Source organism: Phasianus colchicus, chromosome 1, assembly GCF_987193195.1.
Source record: "Phasianus colchicus chromosome 1, bPhaCol1.hap1.1, whole genome shotgun sequence".
In the NCBI taxonomy this organism is placed as follows: Eukaryota; Metazoa; Chordata; class Aves; order Galliformes; family Phasianidae; genus Phasianus; species Phasianus colchicus.
In genome coordinates this window covers 58107487-58120424 of record NC_143436.1, presented here as the reverse complement: position 1 = coordinate 58120424, position 12938 = coordinate 58107487, and the positions used below count along the sequence as shown (strand labels likewise).

General features: G+C 46.5%; 1 protein-coding gene across 2 annotated transcripts in view; it reads right to left on the bottom strand.

Moving 5' to 3' along the window:
• Window positions 1-6732, bottom strand: part of CREB3L2 (cAMP responsive element binding protein 3 like 2) — a 77573-nt gene extending 70841 nt beyond the window's left edge. For both annotated transcript variants that reach the window (XM_031589807.2, XM_031589808.2), the window contains exon 1: window positions 6507-6732. In XM_031589807.2, coding sequence (XP_031445667.2) covers window positions 6507-6614 — 108 coding nt within the window. In that variant the 5' untranslated portion in view covers window positions 6615-6732. The remainder of the gene's footprint in view (window positions 1-6506) is intronic.
• Between the last annotated feature and the right edge of the window lie 6206 nt (window positions 6733-12938).

Below are 12938 nucleotides of genomic sequence, written 5' to 3'. Positions count from 1 at the left end.
TATATCACAAGCCTTCCTCACAGGCACCAGCCACATTGCTGCTTCTGCTGTGAAAAAGACAGGAGCAGCATCTGCGTTTTGCTCTTAAGTTTTGGTTCCACAAATACTCAGGCAAACCATTTCTTCAGGTGCTAGAAGAAATGAAAATACTTGTTTTCAGTTAACCCACACAAAATTAGAGACAGGCAAGCTGATCACTGAAGGTCACAGTAGAACCTGTTGGGAAGTGAGAGAAAAAATAAAAAGCAGTCTTTTTCCTTTGCACATAATATTCACTACTGGACTGTAGGGAAGAAGGAACAGAGACATGCTCGGTACTCAGGCCTTGGGATTTGAGGGCTTTTTTGGTTGGCTGGTCTGGGGGTCTACAAAAAGCTCTGTGAGCTAATCACATGGACTGCAATGTAGGGTGGTCTCTGCCCACGCCTGCGGCTCTGGGGTTAGCCACAAAAAGCAAATAACACAGGCAGGAGACAATCCTAACAGGTAGTAGATTAGACAAACATTCTTGAAGCAAATGGTGCAGGCTCCAGCATATCATGCTACAGAAGAGTGTGTAAGATGTTCTGAATTTTATCCAGAAAACTTGGGGATCTGTACATTCCTTCAGCCTCACAATGCAGTCCCTAAATAAAGCAGTCCCTTGATCCATGGCTGTGATCAGAGCTCAGCATCACTCAGGCCAGAAGCTCTCAGCACCAGGGCCTGCCCAGAGCTCCCCAAAAGCCGCACAGTCTCCCTTTTCCACCCCATACAACTAACAGATTGTGTAGAAGTACAGGGCCAGCCCCAGCATGGCAGAAGAGGAATGCTTTTTCTTGGCAGAGAAGAAAGAGATGAAGTGGGTGTCACATTTTTCCATTAGATTTTTGCTTGTCACCACAGTGGAGCCAGATCGCATACAGAAGATTGAAAGCCGGTTAGTGGCAGATGGCAATAAAAAAAGGAAAGAAAACTGAGTAGCTTCCAAGGCACAGCTGAGGCACCAAAAGGTCAGCAGCACGAGTAAGCTACACATTTGGGTGGGTGGCAGCTATAGGAACAGCTCTAGTAATTCAGGTCTATTCCATTTCACCTTCTTTATTTTGTCCAACTACCTACTCTCGTTCCCAACCTGAGTCCTGAGAGGAAACACTCCTTATTCGACTGAGTACTTGCTTCCTTCCTGCACTCATTTAGCATCAAGGTTGTAACCCGGTTCAGCTTTTTGAAGGCACAAACTACTTTTGAAAGCTCCCAGACACAGGCAGCAGCCATTCCTGCCACAGAGAGCTCAGGAAAATACCACAGAAAGGGGACGTGCACAGCTCTGCATCAAGCTCTTCTCAAACAGCCTCTCCCTACGAATGATCCTTGAGCAGATGTCTTCTCCAGGTAACCCTCTTTGTTCCCAAAGTAGCAGCCCACTGCTATCAAATAATATATGCATACTTACCAGCATTACATCTCCCAAACTCACCAGTATTACATTTAGGCACACCTGAAGCTGGCCAGACTACTTCCACTGTACATTCCTTCAGCCCAAAATGCAATTCCACCAGTCTCTTCCCCAGGCAAGCATTCCCACCTGCCCTCTCATGTCAACACCAGTACCTGAGCTGCGACAAAGCAAGATGCATCAGGAAACATACTGCTGAAAACTATTTTCTGTCATGCAAGAAAGTCATTTTTCAAGAGGATGAGCTCTCAGGCAGCTGCCGCAACAGCCTGCGGTTACATCCAGGTGCAGAACCGCACTGTCAGGTCTTGTCACCCAGAAAAAAACGCAGCCAAAGGGTATCCAGACAGCCCCGATCATCTCACCTGCATGATTCAGGGCGCAACAGCAGCATGGAATGTGCCATCCCCAGAAAACCAGGTGCAGAGTTCTTCTACAAGAGGACCCCAGGGGGATGCTCCCCAAGTTCATATCCTATGGGGAATGAAAAGCTGCAGCAAGGAATGGGAGAACTTAGAGGAAAGATTCCTTAAGCTCATGAGAGGCAGATAGTACAGAGTGTGGAGCATGTCACTGAGCTAAGCTAATCCCTCTGCAAAAGGTGGCTACCTCTAACTGCTAACTCTCACCTAGTGATGTTCTCCTGCAGCACTTCTTTCCATCCCGCATCAGTCAGACAGAGAGATGGCTAAGTGCTTGCAGCAGGCAGGGGATGCTGCAGGTGACAGCCAGGCAGCAAGAAGCACAGACAAAGACAGACAGCCAGAGCTGGCGGCATGCTGGCCACAGACCTATGTGATTTATGTTTACACTTATTTTATTTTTATTTTATTTGCCACTGCCTGCACAAGGGTGACCAGCTCTCGCTGCACAGGAGCAAAGTGAAGGCAGGCGACTGTACACAACTGTAGCTGGGGTCAGCACCTGGGAAGGGCAGCAGGACACAGCATCCTCAGGCCATGCTGCGTGACCCAGCTGGACTCACAGTTAATCTGCCTCCTCCACAGACACGCATGCTCCTTAAAAGAAGTGTTTTCATACGTTAAACACTGGCACATTCTCATCTACCGAGCTTTAAAGTCAGTCTCAGGACAGACTAACAGTTTTTCCAGCTGCTGTCCTCACTGCAGATCTAGCTCTTCTCTATACAGTTACAGATAATCCAAATGCAATGAGCCAGCAACTCGATATCATTATTTTTCTAATTTAACTATCAGAAAATATGAGGGTAGGAGAAAAGTTCCAAAGCATCACATGTGTGTTTATCTCAGCTTTGAGAGAAACTGTAGATTGTTTAAATCCATTACGAGCAGCTGGCACGTCTCTTGGCAAACAGGAAAGATATTTGTATTTAAATTTTGGAAGAAAACATGAAAGGGAAAAAATGATTTTTGGTGCAGAACACCAAGTACAAGTTGTTCTGCTGCTAATCAGTTGTGACCCTGATGCTTTTCATATGGGGAGTTATTCTCAAAATTTAACACTTTGCACAAATTCTGTATACAAACTACTTAAAAATAAAATCTCACTCTCACGTCTCTCTCCTCTTTGCTGGAAGAGTTTGGCAATAATCCTTGGACGTACTGATTTTACACATTTTCCACCTCGAGTCAGCCATCTGGCCCTCCATATGCAGGTGTATAGGGATGGAAAAATGGAAAACTTCAGTTTCCTTGTTAGCAAGCAGCTGGCTAAACCCCACTTTCAAATAAATGAATTACCTTTTCCCTACCAAATAAAGTAAAACAATAAATAGGATTAGCCTGTATCGACATCAGGTTTTACAGAGCAACCTTATGCACAGGCGACCACCACGGATTAAAATGCAGCCAGCCCCACAGCCACACGTTCGCTAACCACAACTTCTGACTAAATACACACTGTAAAAATCAAAGCACTGTGTTCCATTTCAATTAAACACCACCAGTGTTGTGGCTCTGAAGACTGCAGCCAATCCACGGCAGCTCACTCAGATGCCCCATTTCTGCAGAAATCATCAGCATGCGGAGCAACAGCCAGTGGTGTTTTTGTGGCAGAGGAAATGAGTCACCGGCAGCTCCTGGGGAGCTCAGAGGCTTGCAGTGGGCAATTTTTATCTGAAGGAGGAAGGCTGGCTCCAAGATTCCCAACCCATCTCAGATGACAACAGCCACCACTGAGCTCTCAGGGCCGATGAGGAGGTGATGATGCAGCCACCAACCCAACTGTTCGTGCTGCACGTGAGGTCTGAGGGTGAGGTGCCTGGAGTGGCATTGGTGATGCAGCAGTGGGCTTATTGAGCTCTAATGCTGCTCAGAAAATGGCACTGGTGACGTGCTGGTTGGGGCATTCCAATATTCCAACGTCAGGCCTGCTCAAGGGTATGCAACCTGGGTGACTTTCAATCGGAAGCAGCCAGTAGCTAAGGTGTAAAAAACAGACAGAAAATGCTGGGAAAGGACAAAAAGTCTGCTGTAGATCAGCCCAGAGCAAAGCCCCAGCCCACCTGCTTGGGGCCTACCGAGGGTTCACTGGCAGCAGAGAAGGGAGTGAGGAGCCTGCAGCCTGTCGTGCTTCTGCTCCCTCCAGGCTGCAGCAGGCTGTGTGCTCCCTTACTGCTTGACTGCCAGGAAAAAGAAAAAAAAACCTTCCAATAATAATGCCTTGCAAAATGCTATGGTACAACATTACCCGCACACAAGCCTAGCAAGCTGCAGGCGAGATGAAGATTACAGGCAGACACATCATACGTGCTGTGAACAAACCCTTGGGAAGCTTTTCAGACTTTTATTAGAACATTTTTCATAGAATCATTAAGATTGGAAAAGACCTCTTAGATCATCTAGTCCAATCACCCATCTACCACCAATATTTCCCTACTAAACCGTGTCCCTAAGTTACTACATCTACCCTTTCCTTCAACATCTCTAGGGATGGTGACTCCACCACCTCCCTGCACAGCCTGTTCCAATGCATTGCCACTTCTTCTGAGAATAAATTTTTCCCAATATCCAACTTGAGCCTTTCCTGGTGCAACTTGAGGCCATTCCCTCTTGTCCAATCCTATTCTTTCTTCCACGAGAAACACAACCACTCTGGAAAAAAAACCACCTGCTACCAAGCTATTTAGCACGCAAGTACACCTGCAAAGCACACAGACTTGAATGAGACCCCTCCATCCCAGGCTGAGTCCCCCGAGGTGCCCATTTCTCCCAGTGCAGCTGATTACTGTCTGGCACCTCCTCACACCTGTGCTGGTGAATCACCAGCTGAAAGGGAAAAGTAAAAGGCTGGAATTCAGTCCTGGTAATTAGGCTGGAACAGCTTAAAGTAGCATTTGAGTTTTTAAGTATATGCATGCTTCCACATTTGCCCGATAGCTTCAAATCCACCAGACCATGCGCAGCCTTTGTGGTTGTTAAAAGGTTAAAATTTAACTTAAATTACACAAAAGACAGCTAGCTACACAACTCCCCCCTCTCCCCAAATCTATTTGCACACACAGGTCTGCCTGCAGAAGGAAGTGGATCCCTGTTCTTGCAGCCATGCATCCCAACCAGCTGTCCTGCCTCCACCTTCCCTACTTGCACTGCTGGACCTCACGGCTCTTCCCAAGCGCATCCAGAAGGGTTGGCACACCCAGGTGTGTGGCAGGGACAGACCCACATCTAATACCAGGACACTAGTTTCACACTGCTGAAGGACTAAGCTCCACAGGCATTGGTGCTGGTCCATTCTGGGTGGTAACTTGCATCTCTGAGCAAGGCAACAGCTGCACTGCTGCACCCACAGCTACAGGGCACCTTAGAATCATGCAAAGGCCAGAAGATGCCACAGACAGCACATAGGAGGCTCAGCTCTTCACCTTTCATCCTTTTCTTTTCAGTAACACCAGCAAACAAGCTCACAACCAAATCAGAGCCAGCTGGGTCAAACCAGTCCTCCCACATTGAAAGCAGAAGGCAGGAGAATAACAGATGTTTCATCCAGAGGGCTTTTTTTGGGTGGTGGTTTTTGTTGATTTTGTTGTTGTTGTTGTTTCGACAATCCTATGAAGCTTTAGCCAGACATAAATGAAGAGCTTGTGTTTCATGATGTCAAGCAGTGTTTTCCTTCACGCAGAACAACACACTTTTTGCAGAAGAAATAAAGTTCAACGTATAGAAATATGTGCTTTTCCCCGCAATGTGATCATTTCAGAAAGCTTTCTTTTTGCCCCCTTGAAGCTCCCAGCACCCCACTACATCTACCTTATCCACAGCACTTTGCTGCTTTGATATTTCTTTACAGATGGCTTCTCTTGGAATTCTTCCAGAAACAACAAAAGCTAAATTGATTACATGCTTTTTAATCAGACTTCAAGATGGCCCCTAAAGAAGCCTTTTCTTTATAAGCACCTAAGAAGAAAATCAACCAAAACCCACGCAGACAAACATACGGTAGAAAGTGGCTCCCAACAAAGAAGGTCGCAGCCCACGTTAATGCAGACTTAGCGATGCTCTTCCCCTTGATAACACACCTCAAGGTAGCACTTGGTGCTTACAACTCCCAACAGCATAGGGACAACCACCCCGTTTACAACCATGGGGCATTCTGTCTGTCGAGCAAAGCTTGAAACCAAGTCACAGCTCCCCGAAGCAAGACAGTGACACATCTGTGTACAACCACAGCCGCAAGCACCAGATCTGTCTCAGGGCACTAATTAAAGGAATAGGAGAATGTGAACTAGGAGAGTGGGCTCAAAGTTCTTCTCCGGGGGATCCCAACCACATGGCATGGCTGGAGCACCCAGAGGGCCTCTCACCTCACCGCAACACCCCTCCTTGCCTTGGTGAGGAAGGAAAGAAAGGACCACCGCAGCACGGCTGTTGAAAGAAGGGCCTTCCACCGCTAAGAGCTCCCGGTGAGTCTTTAAAAGTCACCGCCCGACATCCAATGGCTCTAACAGGAGCAGCACGTCGCGCAAGAAAGCGCCAGAGCTCCCGAAGCCACTATTCCCGAAGTCACTGTTATGGAACCCCCGCAGCAAGCGCAGGGCCCGCCAGCCCGGCCTGAAGCCGCCACCCCGGGCCGCCCCTGCCCTCCTCACCGTGTGGCCCAGCAGGGTGTCGGGGTCGGCGGGCTCGCACAGCTCGCTCAGCTTGCGATCCCAATGCAGCAGCAGCGGCGGCTGCTCGCCGCTCTCGCACACCTCCATGGCGGCCCCGGCTGCCCCGCGCCCGAGCTCACGCCGTGCCGCCCACTCCCATGGGCCGCCCGCCGCCGCTACCGGCGCCGCTGCGAGGCCGCGTCCCCCGCCGGAGCCGGGAGTGCCGGGTCGGGCGGGGCGCCCCCGCCAGCTGCGAGCCGCGCCCCCGCTAAGCCCCGCCCCCGCCGCCCACATGACCAATGGGGGTTAAGGAGCGCGGCGGGGCGGCGGACCGCGCCCCAATCGGCGCTCTGCGCCCCCGGGGCCCCACGGCTCCAGCTGGGGAATGTGGGCGGGGCTTCGCAGGAGCGACGGGCAAGGCAGCCAATGAGACAGCGACAAGACTGCGGCCGGAGCGCGGCGGCCCTCCCACTCCGTGTGGGCGGAGGAACGGCCGCGGCCCCTAAGGAACGTACGGCCCCGGTTAGCGCCGTGTCCGGAGTCGAATGCAGACCAGGTTCGGGTGCGGGAAGTCCGCCCGGCCCTTCACCTCTTGATCTACAGCCCACGTGTCTGTTAGAGATGTTTCAGGACACCCCCTGCCATAAACGTGCCTTTAGATTCACCGTGCCTTCGATCTCCGTGCAGCCAGCCCGTTGGCAGCAACGCACACTCTGCTCACAGCCCAGCACTGCTCCCCCAGCGCCAATCAGCCAGGAGAACCCCAATCAACAGAGAATTCCCGTATTTTAACCTTGGTTCCATGCCAGGCTGGGACAACGTTGACATTTCATCGTCCTTTAAAAACAAAAGATGCCGCATGGTTCCGAGCCGACACACACGCCGGGCATTCTTCAGCCCTAAGTTCCAGCTCCTGGCACGCACTCAAAGCCTTTCTCTGTGGGTCAGCCCAACACTTGGCACTCCATCCCACATTGTGCTCGAGCTGTAACAGAGCTCCGCCATCCCCCTGGGTTCCATCTGCTGACACGCCATGGCGCTGCCAGCTCCCCGCCCTCCCCAGGGGGCCGGGGTGGGCCCTCTGAGGCCTCCCATCACCCATCGGGCACAGCAGCAAAGAGAAGAGGAGGAATAATGACAACTTTGTCAGGGTTTACCCTTTGAGATGTATTAATCTCTTCGGTTTTGACTTGAGCGAAAGAAGAAAGTTTATTTTTAATTTAACAAAAGCCGCATTATTTGGTCAAGAACACATGAAGGGAAGATCCCCAGCTGCCACAAATAAAGCTCTCCTGCAAAGAGGGAGTTAGTTCAAGTGACTGTAAAACAAGTCAACCCAGGGTATGCCCCCAGCAGCACTGAGAACCCAAAGCCAAATTCCTAACACTTGAATGGGTACCTACTGCTTCAGCAAGGCCAGCCGGAGGTACACACTTCTTGCAACCTGGCACTGTCATGCTCTCTTGTCAAAGCAATTACATCGTGCCAGTCCTGAGGCATAGATTGTGAAATTCGTAAAGGTCAGTTCCTTGTTCTGAATATTCCATGTTTTCATTGGGTTTTTCTTGCTTTTAAAGTTTTTGCAGCCTCGTGATAACTAGCTGAAGAAAAGGCTCTTCCTCATTCCCCTGGCTGGCCTTAAACACTTGTGAAAATACTGCTGTGACTAGAGAGTCGACTTGCCTGGTCAACCAAATACAAACCACCTTAAAGAAGGAAGAAGGTGCAGACTGGGTGACTGCATCTTTATCTGCTCTACATGCAGAGGACAAGGGTCTCGTAAAGGCCAAGCTGAAGTTTCTTATCCTAACAAATTTCTCAGAAAGAAATACAAGCTGTACAGTAAGTACTTCTGTCATTTTCCCTTGGGTAATAAAGAAATGACAGGAAATTAGGCAAACAACGTGCTGTTTTTCCCCAGTGTTTTCCACGCTTCCTGGGTCACAAAAAATCATGTCCCTCTACCCTCTTCACTTCTCTATGGCTTTTCTTTTAACACCAGTGCTGAGGCACAGCTGCTGTTGCGGGTCACACTGCTGCCGAATATGCCATAAAAGACTGTTTTGGCTGCAGAAATACTGCAATACATAGAGACAACTCATTTCCTGGGACTGTTCACTAATGAACACTGGTAACTAGTAGCCAAACATTGGTAACTAGGCATCCCTTGCCAGCCTGTTACCTCTGGTTGAAGGCTATGTTCCATTTCTTGAGCTTCAGTGTTTCTAAAAGAATTCCCTGAGAATTCCTGAGGAACTACAACCAATTGGCCTGCATGGGAGCAACTAATGGCATATAGACCACCCTGAAGCATTGTGTTGCAGAACCAGTTATTCTTAGGCCTGCTGAAAAAATTGGTAGCATGTAGAAGGCATCAAGAAAGGAGATGAAAGTGAAAGAAAGTTAACTCTTTCCAGAGAGTTTTTATTAATCAGCATCTGGGATGGCACTCATGCATTGTTTATTACTGCTCACAAGCTGACACTGCACCAGGAAACATACACTCTGAAAAAACACAACACCACAGAAACATCCAGAATATTACGCAGGTACATCTATCCTCCTAACTTTTTCCTGTACTGCTTGGGGGATTTAAAACTGTACATTTCAGTAGTTACCAGTATGCTGAAAAATCAAAGCTGCTTAACTTTCCTCTTTGTGCTAATTTAGTAGTAGTTTTAAGTTCCAATGCAGCTAATTCTGTGAGCATTTCTGTCACTGCAGACTTCTCAACTATGTTCAAACTCACTCTCCCACACAGGGGGAGAACGCAAAAACTGAGTGTCAAGATAGATGAAGATGAAAAGATGGGTTTTATGGTCTGCAGAGATGCAGCTGAGGGGAAGTGGGGAGAGCTCTGTTTTCTTTTACTCAGCATTCTGTCTTCTATATGCAAGGAGCAGAAAACCCAAAAGTGAAAAACCACACAGAAAAACAAACTAGCTAAGGAGGAGGAGGCTGTTAATATAGGGCTCCAAACAATGATCACTTACTTTAATATTTAAAGAAGAAAGCTAGTTACGATGCAAGCCAATAAGTTAAATCACAGAAAGCCTGGAAAGGAAAGGTGCTCTGTTTTCCTCACAGATCCGGGTTACAGAAGCCACAGCTCCTATGACTGCGTCCTTACCCAGTTCTTGATCAGGTCAGTTGCACAAAGGCTCATTAAATATTTACAAGTGACATTTTCCTGACTTGTGACAACCAGGATCAAGATAACCATCCATTTTCTAAAGCCATTTTGTTCAAATAAGTTTTAAAAGTCAACCAACAAGAAAAGAACAAATAGCAACAGGATAACAACTTTTTTTTTTTTTTTTAGGACAGCTACAAATGAAAATAACTTACCCTTTAAAAACCACAGAAAATGACCATATGTAAGAAGGTGACTTACTTCAACAAAAGTTAGCACTTCTTAAAGAGCACAAGGCACAAACTTCAGGCTTAGGAACAACAAAAAAAGAATGTCCAGGCTGTCAATTTCTAATTATAGAAGTTGCTGGAGATTGTTCTGAAATTGTTAAGTATGGTACTGAGCTGATTTTTATCTGGGAAATAAAGCAACAAGAGAAGAACAGTCTTACACTAATATGCATTTCCCACAAGTGGAAATCTCTGTAGAAACCCTGTGAAGCTGATTTCTTTGCAAAATTGTTATGTGCATACACATTACTTGCACTAGCCAGCAACTGATACAGCACTAACAAAGCAAATTTATTGTGTAAATGAGATCTCTTCTGTGTGAAGCAGCTCACCACCACCACCGGAAAATGGGACAGGCCTTGGTTTGAACAGCCCTGTACAGGCTCAACTATTTGCAAGAAATGCTCCCACCACAGAAATTTCAGTTAAAAATAGAAGGTGTGCTTGAAAACAGTGCAGTTTTCTTCTCAAAGTCCTGGCATTATAATCATTTTCTGACATGAATACTTGTGAAAGATGTGGGATTACCAGTACTGGAGGCAGCCTACTAGCGAAACCACATAATCAGTACACTGACAGAAATACAAGAACCCTTTACCAGAACATTCCTCCCTCCTGTACCTCAGGACTTCTCAAAGCACTAATTCAGCTTTCCTGCCTTTGACAATTCAAGGCCTCCCTGCATGAGCTTTCACCAAGCTTCCACAGGCAGCCCTAATCTTCACAGCAGAGCAGGGACAGGGCTCAGACACCTACCCTCAATACTGTGCAGTCAGCAGGGCGCAACCTGTTGGCCATATCAGTAGTCAAACGAGGTACCTGCTGCTAAAAAACACATGCAGTTCTGTACTAGTCCAAACTCTCAGCCATGCTTAATTCACACTGTTATTCGGTCCTCAGAAAGTGAGCCCTGAAACAAATGAAATAAGTTGGTTCAGCCAGAGACATCAAGGCCTATTTAAATGAATTGTAGGGCATTCGTACCTTTGTTCTCAAACACTGCTCAGCCTTAATTAAATGTGAAAACGTTTCTTGCTGTGTCATATTTTTGAAAGCTCTTAACTGGCACAGTGCCCACAGTATTCTCAAACCAGAACACAACAGCCACTGAAACAAGCTCAGAAGAGGGTTTCCTCACCTTACACCAGACTGGAAGAAACAACTGAATGATGCTGAGATGCCTCACTGACTGAAGTAGCTCTGTCCCAGGTCTGTTAAGAAATGTTCCAAATACTTAAAAGAAATCTGCATTTATTTTTTTTTTTTTTATCTCTTCCAATCTATCTTCATAAAAACATAAAGTAAATTCCTTTTGAAGGTCAAACATGTATAAAAGCCCCAGCTGATGCAAGCAATCAGGGTTTACCTAGTCCAGTTTACACAAGAGGTTAGCAAGAACAATCAAAAGATGAATGCCATTCACCAAGGGATAAAATGGAAAGTACTCTTTGCCTAGCTAAAAACAAGGTATAAGCAAGGCACAAACAAGGTATTTAAGTCAGTAGACGCCATTCTTTAACATTCCCTTACGGAGGAAACAACAAGCAATAAAGATGAACAAGATGCTTTATGAAGGTTGATGTCACACTATTTCTCATTACCAAAACTATTGTTATGCATTACCTTTGCCCCATGGCTGCAAAGCAGACATAGAATGTAAACATACAGCAAAAAATAACTGATGGCAAAAGTATGTTTTAACTATTGTCTCTTGCTGATGCACCGTCACTCTGTAAAACCTGATCTAATACAAAATGGTGATGAACCTTCAAGATCTTGCATGGCTTTCTAAACACTATGTTCTCACAATAGATACGTATAATCTCTGCAGCAGGTACAACAAAGCAATCTTTAAAAATTTATTAGTGACTTTAAACAGAACTGGAAAAGCAAGTAAAGTGGAAGCCCTTGAGCAAATATTTTCTTTGTTGGCATCTAATCATATACCTTGTGCTAGATCAACACAATCTTCATCCTGAGCCGTGGGCAGAGACTAGGATGAGCCCTTCAGCACTGAGAGGAGCACTGGCCAGGACCTGCATGCGCAGCAGCAAAGGCAGTCATTGCTGCCATCTCAGCTGTGCTCTGATTTCAGAGTAGTAAGCCTGACTTTAAGGTTGGAGAGCAATATGGGGTCACACTGAAATAACAAACAGCACATGTCACACTGAACTGACTTGATATAGTGATAGAAGAGCCAGTAAAGAGCAGGAATTGACAGGTAAGAGTTCAACCTTGGGACAGCTATGCTTTAATGCATACTGCAGAAATAACCACAAAAATGTTTGCTCTTTTCAGACTCTGAAATGCATGGCATGCTTCTCATACAGATAACTGCACTAGGAAAAGCAGCAGCACTTTTTCTAACAGTACTGATCTGAACCTCCCAACAGGCTCAAATCTATTGAAGAGCAGTTACTGAAATTAAAAACTAAACTTTCTATTTTAAAAGGTGCCACAATCTCACACAGATAACACATTTCACCAACTAAGCATTTCCTTAAGCACGTAACACTTCAGTATGCCTATGATAGGGACTAGGATACTAGCCAATGTATTAGCTTCATCCAAAAGTAAATGCCACAGTGAAAGGACTTAGGTTTTTGGCCGTACTTCCTATGATCACATAGAGGAACATAAGACCATTCTACAAGAGAAAGAGCTACAGGCACTACAAATAAGCATGCTTTGCAGTGGAAGGAAAGACAGATGAGATACAAAATCCCATCAGCTTTCAAGGCAGGAAGTTGCCACTTCCAGTGTTTTAATTTCCCTGCTTGCATCATGCTGTATTACAGCAGGAATTTTACAGCTCCTCATGTACTAGAATGAAGCACCTTTTAATTCATAGTTCTTCAATAATAACACTAATAATCTTCTGTCTCCCTGGCAATTACGACAAAGTTAAGACATAACCACCACCACTCCCCCAGTAACAGAATCCTGGATCAGAAGTGTTTTCCACTCCGTACTGCAGGCCTCTCAAAGGGAACAAGAGTCATTCTTCTA